This window comes from Xiphias gladius, chromosome 9 (assembly GCF_016859285.1).
Source record: "Xiphias gladius isolate SHS-SW01 ecotype Sanya breed wild chromosome 9, ASM1685928v1, whole genome shotgun sequence".
NCBI classification, from domain to species: domain Eukaryota; kingdom Metazoa; phylum Chordata; class Actinopteri; order Istiophoriformes; family Xiphiidae; genus Xiphias; species Xiphias gladius.
Window position 1 is genome coordinate 20,391,858 of NC_053408.1, and position 21,332 is coordinate 20,413,189.

Genomic DNA, 21,332 nt, shown 5'->3' on the forward strand with positions numbered 1-21,332 from the left:
TTGTTTTTCTTTGAGTAAAAGCCCTCTCTCCTGGGCAAATGCAAAGTCAAAATCTCTGTGTGAAGAATTATTTCTTTTTGTCAGTCATAGAAAAGAAATCAAATGAAACTGTGCTTCCTAAGCAATGCTGCAAAGAATCATCTGGATGATTAAGAGTTAACATCTGGAATAGAGGGGTAACATGCTGTCAGGTTTTGTTGAGGGCTTCAGCATGCATTCCACACAGTTTGCTCAGGCTGGTCCAGGAAGTCTGTGTACCACAGGGGTGGAAATGCTTCCTTTGAAAACACGCCCCGCTTTCTGTAGGGACGAATCCAGCTTGACTCGCTCTTTTCCAGTCTTGGAGCTGACCAGTAAAATGTCAGATGTAAGGGGATAAAGGGTTCAGCATGCAAACAAAGTAGTTTGTCCCAAGTGTCGTCTGATCATGTCCAAAGACAGAAGTGGTAATAGCTGATCTGAAGGGTGGAGTGATCTGCCAGCCGTCTGAGATAAATGATACAAACTGGGATAAGGGCGAACACGTTCCCATGGTTTATCCTTGAAAGTGCTTCATTCTACAAGCTAAAAGTGCCAGAAGCTGTACTTAGGCACAGCAGTGCTTTTTGCTAAATGCTTACAACGGCGTGCTAACGTTACCTTGTTCATCATTATAGTTTAGCATGTTAGCATGCTCACATTTGCTAAGTAGCACTAAACTCAAAGTACGGACGAGCCCAATGGGAGTGTTGTTTTGCACGTTTTTAAATCACAAATCAAAGTAATGAACAAATTAAAATTTATGACCTGATGATGTCACTAAATGAAAAGTGAAGGGGTTATTAAAGTAATTACAGCTCATTGTGTTGGGAACATGAATGTACGAAACGAAATTTCATGGCAACCCATCCAACAGTTGTCGACACATCACTACAAACCACAGGTGTCAACCTCATGGTGGTGCAAGAGGAAAAGTCAGGATCAGTCATTAAGATACATCATCTGGAAACGATGGATATCTTTACCAAGTGTGCCAAATTCGTCTGGAAGATGTTGATATAGTTCACGGAACGAATGAAAACCTTGACGTAATAATTGCACAAAATGAAATGTCAGCAAGCTCAACGAAGTCAGTAGGATTCATTCAACGGGGACCAAGAGTGTGCAAACTTTGATGGTAATACACCTCATAGTTGATGAGCTGTTTCAATCTGGACCAAAGTGGCTGACCAATCAACCGACATTGCCATCCCAACAGCGTGGCTAGAAACGAAGAAAGAGAGCTGGAGAGAAGTTCAAACCCGGCCTACTTCCTCACTCCCACATATCTGGCCAATCATGGCAAGAAGTGGCTGCGACTGTGTGGTTGGAGCTCCAAAGAGGGAGCAATAAGCCTCTCTTTTTTCACTATTCACAGAACTTCTTCCGTCAGAACAACCGGGGGCAACACCGCGGTTGTGTCCCAAATCCATATTATGCACTAATTCTGGGCAGGTTTTTGTAGCGTGTTAACGACCGGAGAAATGACAAAAGGAATTGTATAAAAATTGTCAAACATGCGAGTAAAAAAAAAAAGTCCATTTGTGCAATTCATTTCACTGAGCCCACCAAGATATTACATCCAGGTAGACACCATGTCTTCACAGCGCGAGACGTGAAATACATCTTTGATTTGTTTTTCCAGGCAAACTGGCTTTTAGAAACAACTTAAGATAATTAATTTCTTGAAGGCCCTCTAAATTGTTTATGGGGCCCTTCGTCTTAAGCACAACAGTGAATGACATCACAGATTCATTTTAATGGGAGACGCTACACTTGGTTTCCACCGTATAAAAGGCATGAAAGAGCCCGTAAAGTTTTAACTGTAAAAGCAGATGTTTAATTTTAATCACAAATTTTTAATGCAGGTTTTACAATCATTCTGAGTGTGTCAGAGACAAGTTGGCTTTTCAGTTTGTGCAGCATCCCTACGGTGGTCAGTGCTGTGTATGTTCCAACAGAGTGATGCCTGCGGATGTACAATCGGATGCGGAAAGCAACACAAAGGAGATGTGCTCTTCCACTGAATCAACACAAATGGGTGTCAAATAACATGACGAGAGAAAAAAAAAAAGAAGTTAATTATACACTAACACAGTTTCGCTTGTGCTGGGTTAACACTGAACTGAACAAAGCACTTCAGATTCCCTGATTTGCACTAGCTGAATTTATCAATGCTCTCGGGGGCACGGGTAGCAGTTTACAGAAATGTCCTGACACCACACAAACACTATACTCTTCAGTAAAGAGCGTTTTGTCATTTAAATAAAGAGATACCATACAGTCATGACTGGAGAGTCACACTGGCCAACGAAACGAATATGAAGCAATCTATTAATCACATATTAGAGGCTCTTGATTGAATCAACTTGGCTTATTAATGTATTAACATTAAATATGAAGTGCAGTCTTGAACCAAGATCAAAATCATTTTCATGGTTTTACAGTTGTTCTGAGCTTTTGAGCAGAACATGGCCAATAATCTCATCCTAAATTGATGACGTTTTTGTGATTTAAGATGGAAACCACGCGTGTGTTTGGCTATGAAGCTCTCCAGTTCAGGTAGGAACAACACACTCAACGTTCGCAAACTCGGAAAGAAACAGTTCAACATTTTGGGAAAGATGCTCGGTCACTTTCTTGCCGAAAGTTAGATGAGACGCCCCACACGACTCATGTCTGTAGGGTAAATGTGAAGCTAAAGCTAGCAGCAGTTAGCTTGGCTCGGCATAACGACTGGAAACGGGGAAAGAGAATCCGCTTAACAGCATCTCTAAAGCTCACTAATAAATATGCTGTATTTCGTTTGTGTAATCTGTGCAAAAACCGGCAAGAAAGGGAATAGCCACATTTCCCAATAAATGACCAACGATTCCTTTAAGTTTCTTGCGCGTGTGTAGAAACAACAAACACTTAACTTTCACAAACTTTTAACAGAAACACATAAGGGAAAACATATATTGCACGATGTATGAAAAAAGGAAGACAAACAAAAATACATGGTCATATTTTTCTTTTTGCTACTATTCTGTACAATTCTAAAGTGTTAGAGGTTCAGTCGGGCGCATTGCGTTTATACAGTGAATATAAGAAAATCTAGGAATACAAGGGGGACATTTCACAACGCAGGATCGGAGTCTGTTCCAGTCTTCCAGGTGTTACTATGAATCTTAAAGGCAGAAGTGGACACAAACAAACAGTCACCTCATTCCGATCCTGCTTTGCGAACCCCAGCAATATGGAACACTGGAATATATACAAACACACATATGTATATATGATGACGATAATATGTTCACGCATACAGATTCTCTCCAGTCTCAGAGGCACTCCCTATAGTTAGGTTAGGTGGTGTTAGTTGACAAAAGTTTCAATATTTTCAATCCGTCTATCAGAATCATCTATGTGATTAAAAATAGCCATCCTTTGTAAACTCCTCGGAAGACGTCGTAAAAAGAGGCCTGTTGTCCTTTCAAAAAAAAAAAACAAACAAAAAAAAAACTTTCCCTCTTTTGTCTTGTGTTAGGCTTGGGAGTAAAGTCTGTGCCTTTGTCCCTCTGTCCAGAGACAATCCTCTGGAGTCTGTGAGAGACAAAATTCTGCATCCCTGTCGGTGCTTCCATCCGTCTGTCTTTGCCGTTAAGGGTTCCCCCCAAAAGTCTGTGCTTTGCTTTCTTTGTCCTCCATTCATCTGATGCTCCTTTACAGAGTCTGTCAAGATAAGGAGACGTGCAACGAGGGAAGTCTCCTGCCTCCTCAGAAATTTAAAAAAAAAAAAAAAAGTAAAGAAAAAACAGGCTGTGTAATAGCAAGTCTGCAGATTGGGTCAAAGGTCATATTTTCTCATCAGTCATCTCCAGGAACTGGGCGTAGACATCTCTGGAACACTCCCCTTTCTGGTTGAACAGGAACTTGTAGTAGCTGCCGTCAGCACAAATGGCTGCTCAGTGGAGGGAGAGACATAAGAGCAGAATAGAAGTCAGCAACCACAGGCCACACACGGAAAGCCAGACAAGTCTGTTGTTTTTGTAATAACCGAACAGTGTGTCGATGAGGAAAAAAAAAAAATCATCTCAACAAGTTAGGACCATGTTTTTGGGTGGCCCTAAACTCTCAATGAGACTTTCATAATGCACATCTCTTCTCCAGCTACAGTGGCTTCAGAGAGTAGGCAGTTTTTGCACTTTACTGTGTAGTAGATTTAATTGTAAATGGGTAAAATTGCCATTTTTGCCCATCACTCTACACTCAGTAATGCATTATGACAAAGTGAAAACATGTTTTTAGACATTTTTTGCAAAATTATAAAAAAACAAAAACAAAAACAAAAAAAACTGATATCTCTCATTTACAAAAGTATTCAGACCCTTAATTCAGTACTTTGTCGATGCCCCTTTGTAGCAATTACAGTTTTGCATCTTCTTGGGTATCTACAAGCTTTGCAGATCTGGATCCCATTCTTCCTGGCTGATCCTCTCTGGCTCTATCAGATTGGATGGGAAGTGTCTGAACTGCCATCTTCAGGTCTCTCCACAGATGTTCTGTGGGGTTTAAGTTGGACTTTGATGCAGAGACTTGTCCAGAAGCCACTCCAGTGTTGCCCTGGCTGTGTGCCTCAGATCACTGTCGTGCTGAAAGATGAACCCTCACCCCAGTCTCAGGTCACATGCACTCTGGAGCAGGTTTTTAAAGGACCTCTCTGTATTCGCCTGCATTCATCCTCCCCTCTATTCTGACCAATCTCCCTGTCCCTGCTTCACCGTAGGGATAGCATTAGCAAGCTGATGAGTTGTGCCTGGTGTCCACCACACGTAGTGTTTGGAGTTCTGCCCACAGACTTTTTGTCCCATCGGACCAGAGAATCTTTTTCCTCATGCTCTCAGAGTCCTTGGAGTGCTGTTTGGTGAACTCCAAGCAGGCTGTCATATGCCTTTTACCCCAAGTGGCTTCCATCTAGCCACTCTACCACAAAGGTCTGATTTATGGAGTGCTGTTTAGATTGTCTTCCTTCCAGCAGGTTCTCCAGTCTCTGCAGAGGACGTATGAAGCTCTGTTAGAGTGACTGTTGGGTTTTTGGTCACCTCCCTGACCAAGGCCCTTCTTGCCCAGATAGTCAGTTTGGCTGGACAGCCAACTCTAGGAAGAGTCCTGATGGTTCCAAAATTCTTCCATTTTACAATTATTGAGGCCAGTGTGTTCCTGGGAATACATTTTTATTGCAGAGGCCTACAGAGAGTTCCTTGAACTTCATGGCTTAGTTCCTGTCCTGACATGAAGTGTAAATTGTGGAACCTTATATACACAGGTGTGTGCCCCTCTAAACTAAGTCCATCAATTCAGTTTGCCACAGTTGGACTCCGGTCACGTTCTAGAAACATCTCAAGGATAATTAAAGCAAACAGGATGCACTTGACCACAGTTTGGAGTGACACAGCAAAGGGTCTGAATACCTTTTGTAAATGAGAGATTTCTGTTTTTGATTTTTAATACATTTGCAAAAGTGTCTCAAAGCATAGTTTCACTTTTTCATTATGGATTATTGAGAGTAGACTGTTGGGCCAAAATATCCATTTGATCAATTTCAAATGAATTGTACCATATTTTCTGAAGCCATTGTGTGCCATCTTCAACGAGACCATACAGCATTACTTTGCTAAAAACTTTCTCTTATATATATAGATATATATATATAGATATATATATATATATATATATATATATATATATATATATATATAGATATATATATATAGATATATATATATATAGAGAGAGAGAGAGAGTGAGAGAGAGAGAGAGAGAGAGCGAGAGAGAGAGAGAGAGATAGAGATAGATAGATATCAAATTCTTCAACTTTCAGTGACCAAAATTCAGTTCAGTCAGCCAACTCTTGCTGAATGGATAATTATGTAACTTCAGAAACATATACAGTGTCGAATTCAGGCACGTAAGTTCCGATCCTGTCATTCCCCCATGCTAAGTTCAGCACAGCAGTGAGCGGGGAGTTACCGTAAAAACCTCCCCTCCACAGGAACGTGCTTTGTTTTTTGTTTTTATTTTGTGATGTGCTTTCTTAGTTTGACCTCATTGTCAGAGATGGTGTGAACAAAATGACAGAAACACCTCTCAGTATAATGCCATACAACTCCACAGCACCACAAACGAAAGCTTTCGCAGTGGTCATACAGTTGAATCAGCACCTGCCTCCAAGCTTTTCAACATTCAATTCTGTTTTTTCATAATGTGGGTCTTATGTTTGGTGTGTGGGTCATCATTGATAATACTGAACCCACCAAAATACTTGGAGAGAACCATTAGACAGGTTGTTGTAACCGCTAGTTTACCAAATTATCTAAAGCACTTAGTTGGAGGTAAAAATGAAGGTCGACGCAACAGTGATGTCAGTAACAATTCTTCATGAGACATTCAAATCCAGAAAGGCTCAGACTCCAAACTGAACTCACCTATGACGGCATTGGGCTCTGTTCCAAAGGCACACACACAGGGGGAGCCTGAAGGGACCTGGAACTTGGAGAAGCTCCACTTAGAGCTGAAGTATTTGGGAAGAAAGCTGGCTGATGCCAAGCTGCCGAGAGAGGGACATCAACAAGGACACAGGTTTGGAACAGAAAGTCAAACTCAACTACTAATGTCAACACATTGTTTTTGGAATTATAGTCATTCTGCCACTAGACTGGTTTTAATTATTATTCAGCAGATAGGTCACATGAGTTGAAAGGAAAAAACCTTTCTGCATAAACGGACCTTGACTGTTTGTTCCTTTTGGGATCCTCTGCAGCAAAGATGTGCACCGTCCCGTGGTCACTGGACACGCAGATGAGGGACGCATCCTGGTTGAAATTGATGCTGAACAGGACAGGACAGATGGACATCAGAACAAGGAAACTGCATGTCATGAGCTCAGTCATGTGCCAATAAGCCACTGAGATCAATACAGGGACACAAGATAGAACACGCAATTTTGTAGCAAGCTTCATGAGTGTGACACTGCTCACCTGTATAACGAAAGGCTGAATACACGTTTTTATAATAACTGCAGATTTAGTACAAGGTGAGTGTGTAATTATTATAGAATTACCATTAACCTACACTGCAGTGGTTCCCACCTCCACAGTTGCAGACAAAAATAGACCATGGGTCCATTCTGAGGGGGTCAACTTGGTAAAAAAACAAACTTTACTGTTAAAGTGAGACGATGTAATTTATGAGAAGAAAAAAAAATAAAATTTTTCCAATTACAAATGAAAAGTTGAAGTCATAAAAACACTAAACACACTGTTGCTCAAATCAGTAGATGCAGAGGTTTTGATGCTACTCTTGGTTTGGTGGGATAAGGATGGTAGCTAATGTTAGGTAAATTATGCTGCAACTAACTAACTGAGTCGGTTCGCTGTCCACATGACTCTTTTCCTCTTGTGCCACTGTTACAATAGCTTAGCCATTAGCTAAATGCTAGAAAAGGAGTTAAGCATTCAGTGTAATCCCATGATTGTCATTTGCAGCTGCAGCGGCTGTTGTTCAGTGTAAGTTATATAGTCGCTTTAAGTTTGGCGAACTTCTGGAACACTGCTTTCATTCTGAAATACTGTTTCATCGCTACAACATGCAACTTTTTATAACAAGTAAGCCATCAACGGAAGCTCTGTTGATCATGTGGCCAATCCTTTTGCATGTCTGTTGACTGTTGTGGTCCCTCCAGAGACTCCACTGCTTGTAGCGGAGACTGAGGAGAAGCTACTTCGCTTTACAATATGCTGAACACAAATATGACACAAAAGGTATTAATTTTGTTTTTACTTACTGAACACAAAAGCTAAAATGTTTTATGCAGCCAAGTACTGACCTGGGCGGAACCCTATCTCGAAAGCAACTTCTATTCCCTTCATCTTTTTCAGAAAAGCAGCTCTTATATTGCAATGTGTTTTAAATTAGGCCCATTTACATGTTATGCCGTAAAACCCTAAATACGATTTAACTGCCGTTGCCATAGTTTTAATGTAGTTTGGATTCTGTTTTTTTTTTTTTTCCAGCCTTATTATTCCAATGTTTCACAAGTCGTTGAGTTTTAAGCCCCAGTTGCACAGTTTACATTTGTTTTCATTTTGGGATTTCAAATCGAGAGGTAGTTCAGTGGTAAGTACTGTCTCCTCACAGCAGGAAGGCCCTCGTGTTGAATTCACGGTAAGGCAAAGCTCTTGAATGGAAATAAAAATGAACTGGTACTTAATGAAAAATGTAACCGATGTGTGAACCGTGACTTTAAGTCGAATGGAAAACTTGTACCATCAAACTAGATCAGCTGGGAACTATAATGTATAATGGCAGCTAATTGTAGGCCTCTCATCCATAAATCCTGCTCTTCTCAATCTCAGACATACTTAAACACAGTTGTTAAACATGACCAAGTGTTACATAAACCTTTCGAGAGGTCACCATGCAGAAGAATTCCTGTGGTTATGTTAACTTCCACCACACTCTCACACTGACTCTGTAAGAATGTGGTCTAACGTACATCTTACAGAGTGCTGGAGTGGAGCACTCAGATTGTGGTCAGACTGTCCACTCTAACGTAGAAATTTACACTGCAGCTACAGCACGTCAGTCTGCTGTATATATATTTCTGGGAACGGCAGATACGCTTGGGAGAGCAGGTGTACCCCGCGCAAAGGAGACAATACCTGTCTGGAAGAAGTGTCAGCACGGCCTGCCTCGGCTTTTTGTTGTCAAGTAGAAGAAGCTGATCTTCTTTGACAGTTCTGCAGATATTTGCAGCAATCGTCCCCATCAACAATCATTTATATTTCTGCCTTGCTATGTTTTTCATCTAATGTCAAAAACGTAAACAAAAGGACAAAACGGGTGCGATGCCGTGAGTACGGATGGAAGCAGCATTATTGCAGGGTGCTCACCAGTAGATGTTCGCCGCCTGAGAGCCTCGTCTCAGCTCCTGTATGAGCTGACCTGCAGATGTGTCGAAAATCCTTATAAGAGTGCCCTGTGGAAACACAGAAACACGCTTCAGTCACAAGTCGGCAGAAGTAGAAACAAATGACACAACAACTGAAGAAGTGCTGTGTGCAAGTTTAACATACTTTCTCTGATGCAGTCGCTATCCTCGTGCCCTGCAGGTTGAGAGCGATGCAACACAGCGCCCCCTCATGGGCGGGGATGTCAACCGGGGGCTTCTCTGTGTTGGCCAGGTCCACTATCTGCACATGGCCTGAATGTGTCCCAGGGAAGGCCAGCAGGGAGTTGTTACTGTTGGGACACAGCACACACAGACCTAAGGAGAACGGGAGGAAACGGGAAAAGACTGGTCGTAAATCACACGTCAAACAGTTGAATTTACTGTTAAGCCGACTGACAATATTCAAATTGTAGATGCCAGTTGTTTTTAGTTGCTGCAGCATTAGATTGAAATATTTAAAAACTGGACCAGTCAAAGGGTCCGTGTGGTCAAAGAGGTCAATTAAGTGTCTAGAGCAGAACAGGCTGAGAGTTGAAACAGAGTGCACTGACCTTTGGGGTTGTAGCAGGTCTCAAAAACATGCAGCTGATGGGGGTTGTGGGTAAAGGTGAACACTTTGATCATTGAGTCCAGGACCACCACGATCCTGAGAACAAAGGGGAACCAACACTGAAACTAAAATTTAAACTAAATATCAAGAAAAGACAGTAATACCAGTCTGACACCTCTAGTGCTAAAGCCAGAGACAGCTTGACTGGCAACACCAAGATCCATTCAAGAGATTTTAGATACCAAGTAAAATACTGGACTGCATTGTCACCACATCGCTTTGTGTCCTAGTCTCATTACCACAGTACTGCTGTGTAATTAAGCTGAGAACCATTTGGTTGTGCCCAAAGAGGAGCCTCTGATCTACTCACTAATACATGACACAGCACTCATTTTGCAACCGTCACGAATGATGAAATGAATTCCACCAGCAAAATTACAGGAGATAATCCCTGGACAGATGAACCAGCTTTACAAAGTTGTTTTTAAATCCATCTCAGCCTTTAACTGGGATTTTTTTTTACCTGTCACGTCGAAGCTTCACTGCCTTGACTTCTGTTGAGAACTCAATCTCAATAACTGTCTTCTTCTTCAGGTCATCCCAGATCATCACTAAAGTACCAAGGGGAAAAAAAAAAAAAAGAAAAAAAAGGATAACATTTTCAACTTAGTCCCATTAATGGACATGGATTGACTCATTTAAGTTCTACTAAAATTAACACGTCTATTCGGAGTGGACCAGTATTTGCAACAGGTCTGATGATGCTGACTGAAACTCTACAAAAAAAAGGATTGAACGGTCCACTGCAGCACAATCCGCTCTCACAACAATCCCACTTTCAGTTTACAAGTGTGTAACATCTCCTGACAGTCCAACAATCGGATACAAAAAACTTTTATATCTAGCATTACTGTCTGTGAGAGGCAAGAGACCATGCTTAAGACTTATACACATAAAGTTTATGACTTTTTAATGCCCTCTTGAGGAAACTAAACTTTAAGACCTGCAGATTCCTTGAAGTTTAATATTATATACAGAACATACCTTTGTTAGTTGGATACTTGGGTTTCTTCCCTCCTCCCACTAGGGCTAGATAGTTACATCTAAACAGCATCTCAACGTGGCCAACCCCGCCCTCGAGGAACTCTGAAAGTTAGAGTCATTGGTTGGTAATATCAATAATAAGTATAGCTGTTAATAACAGAAAGAAACAAATGCAGCTCTTATCATCACAACTGAGCGTAAACTGTGCTTGAGATCAAATTAAATATTGCACCCTGCAAATAACCACTACTGCTTATTCATCTCTAATGGCTCAGCTCCCCGCTGCAGACAACAGACCACAATGACAAGAAATCCTTTGCATTCCACACAGTGAGGCTGGCCTCTCTCTATGTACATCGTGCGTAACATCAGCGGGAAAGAATTTCTACACGCTGCAAAGACTGCATGTGGATCAGCGCAGAAAAAAAAAAAAAAAAAGAAATGACCTAACTCTTAACTTGGTCCTGTGAATGAGTGCTTGGTTAACTCCTGGCCTATAGCAGTGATATTTGATGAATTTGAGAAGTAACTCTGGAGCACGTTGTGTGCTGAGTCATACTTTTTTAGCTTCCTCTTATATCCCTCCGCATTTAAGGAGCTGAAATCCTGTCACAATACCGTGTTCCCGTGTGCAGCAGAGTTCCCTGGTTTTGAATGATTTTTGCTGAAGCCATAAGCCGAAACGCTTTGAACAAGGACCTCGAATTAAACTGAAAACTGTGTATTGTTTTGTCAGCTGTTATTCTATTCCGCAGGCACTCAGTCCCCTAACAGCCTATTATTTGTCGCTTTTTTAACAATAGCAAAGTCTGTTGCAGACCTTCACACATGTCAATGTCCATAGAGCCAGTTACCTTGTTTCTCCTTCTCTTTGAGAGGATCTGTGTTGTACACACGAAACCCATTTTCCATTCCACAGGCAAAGCATCCTGCAGAGACGCACAAAGACAGAACAGCAATCGGAAATGAATCAACAACAAAAGATAACATTAACCAGCAGTGGATGTGATACCAGGTTTTGTTTTTTCTACAAGTATCTTTTAAACGGAATCACCCTGGCAACCCTCATACAGCAATGGCAGATGACAGCACACGACATGGGGACACTGGGGAGCTGAATTTAGCTGGACGAAACTGGCCGGTAACAAAAACACCGAGTTGACAGGGAGCGTGGAACAGATGATTTTTCTATAAAGGCGGCACAACGTTTCTTGACACAACCATGATGTTGCCTGCCATGGCTCTTTGAGGGTTCCTATAAGGTCACTTTGCCGTTACAACGTTACACTACTTTCCCTTCAGACGAAGCTAATTGGCGCCGGTAATTTCATTAAATGAGTGTTCCGTTAGACAATTGGTAAAATTTGGGGAAATACTTGAACTTTACGGCCTGTGTACATACGTGGGTGGGGAGCTAAGAACATTCAAACGGGGCCGAGTTCTACTATGTAACGTTACGTACTTACAAATATTAACTGGGCATCTGAAGCCTGGCAGATTAATAAGAGACTGTGCCTACTTTGGGAACGAATCCCTCAGAAGTATCCCACTACCGCAGTAACGACTGTCACACTTAGCGTAGCTAGCCGTTACCCAGCTAATGCTAGTCGTTGTGGTAACCGAGGCACGGCTCATATGGTGGTCGATTGAAATTTAGGCTACATTAGCTTCAAAGCGAAGTTCACCGAAATTAGTAGCTACCTATACGTGGTTCTTATTTGCGTGCTTACATTTTAAAGACATATTCGTGTCTCACTTGACAACCCTTGTCACGCTGACTTAACACTAGCTGGTTAGCTGACTTGTGCTTTGGCTGAAAATGAAAACGCTACGATAGCTGGCTAGCTGCGGTCCAGTTGGCTAGCTCAAGCTAACATTAACTTGATGTTCGTTATTACAGGTTAATGTTTCTGGAGTAACAACGGCGCAGAGTATCGTCTTTAGACAATTTCAAGCCTGGAAAAAGTAAAGCTGTTGTTATTACGAAATGTTGTGGTTAATTTATAACCTGGGAAGACACCGGATTAGCAACATTAGCTTAGCACCCACGACGCTGCCAATTTCCATTTGGGAGAAAAAAAACATGACAGTGCTGCTTCATACCATGATCCTGGTTAAATCCAGCATAAAGGAGCCCATTCCCGTGAGGATTGGATGGTAGTAAATTCATTATTTTACCGCCACTACCGAATGCCAAATAACGTCAACAACTTAATCCAACAACTGCTGTCTGACGAGCTAACCGGCTACCATTCCTCCGAAGTCTGTGGGGCAGAAGGAAGGAAAACAACTGATGCTGGTTCCTGCTTGGAGAGAGCTGTCACCACTCAGGATCAGAGAGAATTTTCAGTGGACCTCGTCGACGTACATGAGCAAATATGTAGAAGTGAAATAATTTCAATATCTTCTCCATTAATGGTTTTAACCAGAAGCAAATTCATCAAACATTCGCGAGACAAGCGCGAATAAAAGAAGGGTTTTAAATCAGCAAACGACTTCAGCAGCCGGAATCGTGATCGATATTACAGGAGAAAAAGATTGAAGTGAAAAGTACTGATAGAGCCGGACGTTGTTAGTGACCATAGAGTTTGATATCAACATCGGCCATGTTAACATATACTAGTTGTAGCTAGTTTGGTTTAGTTTAATAGCTCCGAAAAAAAGAAAAAAAATCATGTATCCGAAAAGAGATACTGGTATTTATTGACGACACAGAAAACACCCATGTATGTAGCCCCAGTGGCCTAATGGATAAGGCACTGGCCTCCTAAGCCAGGGATTGTGGGTTCGAGTCCCATCTGGGGTGAGTTGTGTTTTGAGTTTGCATGCAGTTATTTTACTGATCTGACTTTGCATATAAAACACATCATAATGGGAGAAAACAAACAAACATTAATAGTTATAATTAATTTGTATTACTTTGATTTCATGCAATCAATCTGTACCTACAGACCCTCCCTAAAGTATTATACTTTCAATTAGGCTATTAATTTATTGAGTCGGTTATGCATTAATTTACAGAACCATTAATATGCTCTGATTCTCAGGGTCTTAGCATAATATAAATTTAATACTTATCAATGGACTAGCAGACATAAGTTTGAAGCCCCTTGAGGGCAAAATCTACCGACTTTTCTTTAAAAATCTGCAAAATGGTGGAATGAAATTATCTTTTAAAGGGTGAGCTTCTAAACTTCTGCCCACTGACCATGTTTAAATGATGAAATTGGCTATACTGTGGTTTGTTCAAAGAGCCGTTTGAATTGCATATTTTGCATATTAAATAGTTTTCTTGATTATTTTTGCACTTTGGAATAGGCTTTCCTCACCTTGAAACATTTTAAATTCTCAGCAGGAAAACCACGGGTATATTTGATAACATTAATGATCGCTTCATTATGTTGATGTTCTAGAAAGCAGTGCCTGTAAGGCAGCATGCACAGCAGGACCTCGAGCTGGTAAACCTACTGGAACACAGCCAAGGAAGAACCTATTAAATTTTGGGACACATCTGGATCATTTACAACAGATTAGAATTTTTCTCTTACGTCAGGTGTATGTTGTTTGACATCGGCCGTGTCTGAGGTCTTCGCTTTCTGATTGCCCTTCTAGTTTATTATTTACATCTGAGCTTTTCATACAGTGACTTGTCAAAATGTCTTGAGTAGGAAAAATGCCCATAGATAGGCCGCTATAGACAAATCAAATCTCACAATAAACATCTTTGGTTGCTCGCTGGTCATGAGGCAGATGCCCATTGCTTTCATTGTTCCAGATAATAATGGCCCAACTAATTGAGCTATCCAGTGGTTGGGCATTGCTGATATGTAAGTTCGTTATCACAATTTTAAGCCTCATACTCACACATTGGTTCAATGACATTAATGGCTACATTTGTAGACCAAAATACCATTATATGCACTTGTGTTAAACAGTATCTATTAATTGTTTACCATATTCTATAGGAACAACTTCTGAATGCTCCATGACTGCCTTACATCCAGCCCAAAAGTCTATCTACAAGAAACAATATATGAGCAATTTAAATGTTCAAAAATCACCTCAATGTCCTCACCCTTGAGTAAATCAAACGACACCTGGAATCTAATTTTCAATTTATTCAAGAAGAAGAATTCAATTCCAAAAGGAATTAAGGTTCATACCATTTATACATACAAATCTTATGTAGATCTACAGCAAACATTTCAGTAAAAAATACAAAGGTACATTTTTATAATGCAATACACAGTTCCTAACAATCCAGACTGTAACAGCCACAAAGATAGCAATGTGGTTGACATGTTAAGGAAACTGTCCTTCAACTGGAAAACTTGGTTTCAATTCCCCATCTCAGGCAGCATCCACGCAGCTCAAGTGTCCTTGCAGAAAGTCAAATCCTCAACAGTACTTAAGTTCTGATTTTCAGCTGATGTGGACCTCCTTCAATAAGGAAACATTTAACAGAACATCCATATGGGAATTTGTATCATGTTAACATTATCTATGCATGAACAAGCCTCCTGTGTCTTTTTAGGCCATGCAAGCTTGAAAAGCCCTTGTTACACACTGTACAAACATATGGTCTCTCTCCTGTATGGGTTCGCATGTGTAAGGTAAGAAAGCAGGACTGGACGAAACCTTTTTCACAGACGTTGCACTTAAATGGTCTTTCCCCAGTATGGTATCTCCTGTGTATCTTTAATTCTGCAGCGGATCTGAAGGACTTATCGCAGTCGTCGCACTTGAAAGGCCTTTCGCCTGTGTGAATCAAAGTATGCCTCACCAGTGCGTCCTTGCCAAAGAATCCCTTCCCACAGTGCTCACAGGGGAAACGCAGCCCTTTGTGATGGAAATTGTCATGTTTCAGAAGGCATCTTCTAGAAGTGAAGGTCTTCCCACACTGAGCGCAAGTGAAGGTTGGCATTGGTTTCTCGGTTACGGGTTCGCCGGAGTGATGCACACGCTCCACGTGCCTCGTCAACGTTACACCGTGCCGGAATTTCTTGCCACACTCCCAGCAGAGGAATGGATAGGCCTTAGTGTGTTTTTTCTGGTGCTCCACAAGGTCAGAGTATGATCTGAATCTCTTAGTGCAATGAGGGCACTGAAATGGTTGGTAACCAGTGTGTTTCCACTCGTGTCTGATGAAACGCTTCAAACTGGCAAAAGTTGTCTGACAGTGGGTGCAGGTAAAAGGTTCAGTGGGATTATGGACGTCGATGTAGTGCTTGTGAAGGGCCTTGAACACAGGGAAGTTCTCCTCACACTGGTTACACTGGAATGGTGTGTGGGATTCCTTGTGCATTGCCAATGCCTCCGAGTCACGTACCAGTTTCATACACACCTCACAGTAGAGTGGGTTGTGAGTCTGTTTGTGAGAATCCAATGTTGACTTGTATTTGAATGCCTTGTCACATTCATCACACCTGAAACAATGTTTAACATCCTCAGGCTTCTCAGGATCCACCTGTTGCTCATTGTAGCAAATGTTTCTGAGATGGAACCTAAAAGTTTGTTTGCATTTAAACTCAACGCTGCAGTGAGGACAGTAGAATGGACCTTCTATCACAGTTTTGTTCCCTTCTGGGCTTTTCTGTCCTGATTCTTTGGACGACTTCTTCTCAGCAGAAGGGGAGTAATCGGGGTCCTGGTCGGTATTGTCTGACGGCTGCTCTTCATTGGTTGCCTCACAAGGATTCCCACTGGATGATTGTTCACCCTCATCTGCCGCAGTCTCTTGTTCTTTTGCCTTCCTGCCAGCCTTTGCTTTTGCCAGATTCGGACATCTGTGTTGCTGCAAGTAACGCAAGCTCTTATAAAACCTTTTACACACAGGACAAGAATAAGGCAGTTCCTCAGAGTGTCGATTCATGTGTCGCTCTAAGAACTTGGCACGACTCACCACCTTGCCGCACACTTTGCATGTTCTCTCGTCCAAGTCATTGCTTTTAGCTGAAGCCTGGGATCTGGAAAACTTTTTAGAGCTACTTTTAGTAGTATTAGTGCCCTGTGTCTTGCCCGATTTTCTCCACTGTGACAGGTACCGTTTCATCTTGAGTCCACGGTTCTTTCGCACTGGTCTTTCCCACGAAACATCCAATTCCGGGTCTTCTTGCCTGCCCTTTGTTCTGCTTTGCACTTCAAAGTCTTCATCTGCAGGACGTTTCTTTTTCCTCCCACGTCTGTTTGGTTTCTTCTCCACGCCGTCCAGCACAGACACCTGGCCGTCCTCCCCAATGATTAGTGTTCCAGACTGGTCATGATGTTGGTCATCGGCCATTTCACTCTCACTGGCCTCAGTGCCTTGGACAGAATCTGTAACGACCACAGTGTCCATTTCTGCTTTCACATCGCTGCTGAGACCAAACCACTGGGTTTGCACACACTCTTCTGAGTTCCCAGTTCCCTCCACGTACACCTCCTTGTTCTCAGATTCCACCTCCATCTCTGTGCAGACTGTATAAATGAGTCCGCTCTCTGCATCTGTTTCTGTTTGTTCATTGACGATCACAACTCTTTCGACAGGAGGAAGACACAGAGCTGACAGGATACCACTGTCGACAATGTAAGATTCTGAAAAGAAATGATATTATAGCCACTATTAAACTGAGAAATTAAGCCAATTCAGATGAAAAACACTATATATGTTCAGAACTATTCTAATCAAAATTATATGCAAATGCTGCTACTGAAAGTGGAATACTTCCTGAATGACAACAAATATGGTATGAAGGATGTTCCTCTGCAATAGTGTTTTATTCTCTACCAAACAAAGCATTTAATGTCTATTATATTCTGTGAATAGGTCATTGTAATTCTGAGAACCTCACCAATGTCTTCTAACTGACTAAGGTCTTTCTGAGTGTCCAGCAAGGTTTTGAGCTCCTGGGGCTGACCAAAAGTCTCCATGCATTCAGTCAGAACTGATGAGGCGTTGCTGAGCAAAGCTGCAATCTGACAAAGACAGAAAACCAAAGTGAGGCAAAAGCTCTGCAATGTCAGGTGAAAATCCTTTTTTCTTATAGATGTGAAGAAACACAAGAAATATGAAATCCTGTTTAACTTATAAAAACAGCTCCGCTCTAAAGCAAAAACATCAGTCTTTATTGTATGAGCATGAAGTTCAGAAAAACAGAAATTCGTTGTGAGATAACGTATTTCCGAAATGATTAAGTGTACCTGTTGGAGAGTTTGGGTAGGAATAAGCTTTTCAAGTCTGGACAGAAACAGCCACATCAGTGTCTGGATTGCTTTGTCATATGTTGGGCCAAAGTCTCCTGGGAAGACATCCTGGAACACGAAGAAATCCATAAGTGTCAAATCTTTTTAAATAAACAAGAGCATATCATAAAACACAGAATTCTCAGTTAAATATACACTTTGGCGATCACCTTTGATAGATTAAAGAAAGATTTAACACATCTGTGTGCACAAAAGTATACAGTATAACCAAAACATACCTGGAAAAAGTTTCTTCTCTCTTCAGGATCTCTGAGCAGATTTTGGACAAGGCCCATGAAATGTGAGTCAGACACTTCTTGTTCTGCATTATCAGTCTGTAATAAAAGATGGTTTAAAATGGCATGTGTCACTTTAGAGCATATGATGCCAAAATCTGTCATGGAACTTGAATTTTAGATTACTTTAGAATAATAGCGGCTGACCAAAATAAGAATGGAGGAAAAAAAAAAAAAAAAAAAGCCACTTAAAGCAATTATTTGTATTAGTACTGGTACTGATCAAACAACGGTGATGTAAACAGATGTAAAGCAATCCAGATGTTTAAGTTTATTGACTGCAGGTTTAGACCCACCTCTACATTCCACAGAGATCTGAGGTTCTGCATTCGGTCAAGATGTGGCTGAATAATCTGGAGGTCAGCAGTCTCCTCAGAGCGACATAACTCCAGGATCAGCTACAATCAGAAGACAGCGGCAACGATGAATAAATTAATCTGAGAAAAAGTGCTCATCTGCCTGCCGCCCCGTTTCCTTTCAGGCTAACCTAGAATAATCATCTGCTTTGTGTTAACGGTCAGACACATTTCTTTGATTAATGAACGTGTCACACTGACTCAAAATGTTTTCGGTCTAACATTTGAATTCTTCAATTATATAAAGTCTCAGTGCATTGTCTTTCCACAAGTCAAAGCAAAACTGTGGATCTGTGCATGCAAGAAGGCGGAGGCTGCCAGCCGCTTTGAAGAAGTGATGCTGGAAAAATTCCCAACAGGGCAATGCAATACAAAGACAACAACCTTTTTACCATTCTAATAGCAACAGAAAAACTGAAAAGGAGACAGTTTGATTGTTCCCTAGATAACAAGGAAACAGTGTGGAGAGATTAGGATTCTTTGTAACAGGTGAGAAGTAAAGATAAAGAGGAGAGTGGTGCCAGCCAGTTTGGCGTTCTTCCAAAATTAAACCATGTTTAACAGTAATCCATCGCAATGAAATGGCAATATTCACCTGCAGTAAAGTATGTACAGAAAAAACTGAAAATGTTGTCTGAGAGCCTGCACACACTGCAGGGATCAGAGCCCAATGAAAGGCCTGTTTTGAGTCTCAAGCCCTCCAAATTAGCTGTGAGAATACACCAATTTCAGGTTTAGAAATTTTAATTCTAAAATTAAAATTGTTTACTCTAGTCTACCTTAAGCTGCTCCACACAAGGGCAGCAGCTGATGTACTTTACCTGTAACCCTTTTAGAGACCAAGGGATTCAAGCGCTGTTGGTTCTGTGACGTTTACATACCCACTCACCTGTCGAAAGCGGCAGCCCCTCCCCTTTTTTCAGTGGTTTTGAAAAAGAGCTACAACCCTTCCTTACCCGTGCTCTTAGACCCAAAATGAGTTCAGCCCGCTGCCTCGTGGAGAGAAGTTGAGGGACAATCTCAGTGACCATAAAAACAAACTCCTCAAGCAGCCCATAATCCGACACAATTTTCTGTTCCACCGTCTGCCAGATTGCTGCAGAGACCAGCCGAATTGGTGGGACCAGGAGGCGCAGAGTGGAGAGGGGAAGTGAGGGACCTGTAAACAGGGAATGAATTTCAAAAAAATGTTTTAAAGGATGACATATTAACACTTTAACATTTGTCCCAGACTGAAAATGTTTTGTGGATTGGGAACCCAGTATTTTATACAAAATACCATGGGTCCTTGCCATTTCAGGAAAGAAATGTTTAGTTTTCAAAATTTAATTTTTCAACGCTGTGAGCGGCACAAATAGAATTCCTTTCATTTTAGTGAGATACCAAAATAGATGTCAGGGGGTTTCTCAAAACCTAGGCGAATAAAACTAAAACCATCTGAATGGAAAGATGCTAAGGCAGGGAAGTGAGGAAATCACATTTTTTAAAATTACTTTTGTTTGAGTGAACAGACCCTTTAAACGGCTTTCTGAATCAATTTCAGAATCAATTTGTCCAGATTTCATACCAAACAGACAAACATAAGCATTATCCTAAAAAAAATCTGTAAAGCCAGCGCCTGACATTAGCATATTGGTTGATTATTGGTGCCAACCAAAGATTCAAAATTAATCCCTGACCTAGTTTTCAAATCTTTGGTGTGCCAGCATCACAAATCTATAAAATGATGACAAACATATGGTCTCGGAACAAGGATATGTCTGCTTTCATTTCCGTGATCGTAGATGTACCTCGTTACACGTCGATGCGCAAACACCAGAAAGGGTAGCACGCAGACTTGAAAATGTTTACAAACAGGTTGCATGCAAGTATATGTTTAGACCATTTCTGAAGAGCTGTCGCAGTTCTTCTCAAAGCATCAGAAACACTTCAACAGTTAACCTACACCGGGTCGCCTGAAGCTAGCGCTAGCTTTAGCGTTAGCTAAATTGACAGAACCGATAACTAGCGTCAACGCGATTCCCATAACTGCCACTTAAATGACCGCAAAGCAATTAGCAACTAGCTCCCCGGTTCAATGGTTCGGTGAACCAAGGGACGTCAGTGGCAGCCTAAATTCGATTGAAATGCAATGGGTGGTAAAATGTATCAAAATAACTATTTATAGATAAATAAGCGACGCTATTCCCGCGCGCGGGCTGTGTTGCGGCCTAGCCAAACAAATTGGTCCGTGAGCGTTCACACCAACCTGGCAACTCGGATATACCTCCGTCCATCCTATGTATCGCCGCAATTACATTACAGTCAGGGAAAATAACGTCTGTCGCTCGACCGAAGTCAAACTAAATGTTTTAACGTTGGCTGTGTTCAAGAGCACGAAGCGACACAGCCGATCTTTGTGCGTCAACGGTTGTCTCGCCTTCCGTCCGGAATAACAATCCGACCACAGCCAGCTACTTTGATTAGTTCCGCATCTAAGTTTATGGTGTCCCTCTTTCTCTCTCCACCTCTGTCACATGTAAAATGTATATCTGTCATATTTATTTAAATATATTAAGTAAGTGCAAACCTTAGCAGGTGTCTAAATAAAAATATATAAAGATAAAAATGTATATCTGCCATTTAAATATGGCAGATATACAGGTTATTTTTATATTCTTATTTATACACTCACAGTTGCTATGCTCTGCACTTATTTATTTAGTACAATTATATCACACCATTTGTGTATTAATCACGAGTCTAGCTTTATTCTGATAACAGTTTCCCCTTTTCAAATCCTGATTAACTAAGGTCCAGCTCTGTTCCACTTTCTAAAAAGTCATGCACCATTTTACCCAATTACTAACAAAAAGCAC

At 41.3% G+C, this 21,332-nt stretch overlaps 2 protein-coding genes and 1 non-coding gene across 3 annotated transcripts; 1 reads left to right on the top strand and 2 right to left on the bottom strand.

Moving 5' to 3' along the window:
* Positions 1 to 1,855: 1,855 nt before the first annotated feature.
* Positions 1,856 to 13,050, bottom strand: wdr45b (WD repeat domain 45B). Its single transcript, XM_040136278.1, has 10 exons — positions 12,705 to 13,050; positions 11,456 to 11,530; positions 10,602 to 10,703; positions 10,081 to 10,168; positions 9,559 to 9,653; positions 9,132 to 9,322; positions 8,949 to 9,034; positions 6,784 to 6,885; positions 6,483 to 6,604; positions 1,856 to 3,958 (listed from the first exon to the last, which is right to left on the bottom strand). The coding sequence occupies exons 1-10, from the start codon at positions 12,769 to 12,771 to the stop codon at positions 3,852 to 3,854; spliced, it is 1,035 nt and encodes a 344-aa protein (XP_039992212.1). The 5' UTR covers positions 12,772 to 13,050; the 3' UTR covers positions 1,856 to 3,851.
* A 284-nt stretch (positions 13,051 to 13,334) lies between these two features.
* trnar-ccu lies at positions 13,335 to 13,407 on the top strand. Its single transcript has one exon. It is a non-coding gene; the product is annotated as a tRNA-Arg (tRNA).
* A 1,297-nt stretch (positions 13,408 to 14,704) lies between these two features.
* Positions 14,705 to 20,947, bottom strand: LOC120794732 (zinc finger protein 135-like). Its single transcript, XM_040135996.1, has 7 exons — positions 20,723 to 20,947; positions 19,431 to 19,633; positions 18,415 to 18,516; positions 18,062 to 18,157; positions 17,781 to 17,891; positions 17,432 to 17,555; positions 14,705 to 17,174 (listed from the first exon to the last, which is right to left on the bottom strand). Exons 1-7 carry the CDS (start codon positions 20,748 to 20,750, stop codon positions 15,103 to 15,105), a joined length of 2,736 nt encoding a protein of 911 aa, XP_039991930.1. The 5' UTR covers positions 20,751 to 20,947; the 3' UTR covers positions 14,705 to 15,102.
* Between the last annotated feature and the right edge of the window lie 385 nt (positions 20,948 to 21,332).

Coding starts and splice junctions, on each gene's coding strand:
- wdr45b (XM_040136278.1), bottom strand. CDS start 12,771: ATGAATTTACTACCATCCAATCCTCACGGGAATGGGCTCCTTTATGCT. Junction 9,323..9,558: donor GACCTGCTACAACCCCAAAG/GTCAGTGCACTC, acceptor CGTTCTCCTTAG/GTCTGTGTGTGCTGTGTCCC. Junction 9,035..9,131: donor TAGCGACTGCATCAGAGAAA/GTATGTTAAACT, acceptor GTGTTTCCACAG/GGCACTCTTATAAGGATTTT.
- LOC120794732 (XM_040135996.1), bottom strand. CDS start 20,750: ATGGACGGAGGTATATCCGAGTTGCCAG. Junction 19,634..20,722: donor AGGTATATCCGAGTTGCCAG/GTTGGTGTGAAC, acceptor CCCTGTTTACAG/GTCCCTCACTTCCCCTCTCC. Junction 17,175..17,431: donor TAGTCAGTTAGAAGACATTG/GTGAGGTTCTCA, acceptor ATTTCTTTTCAG/AATCTTACATTGTCGACAGT.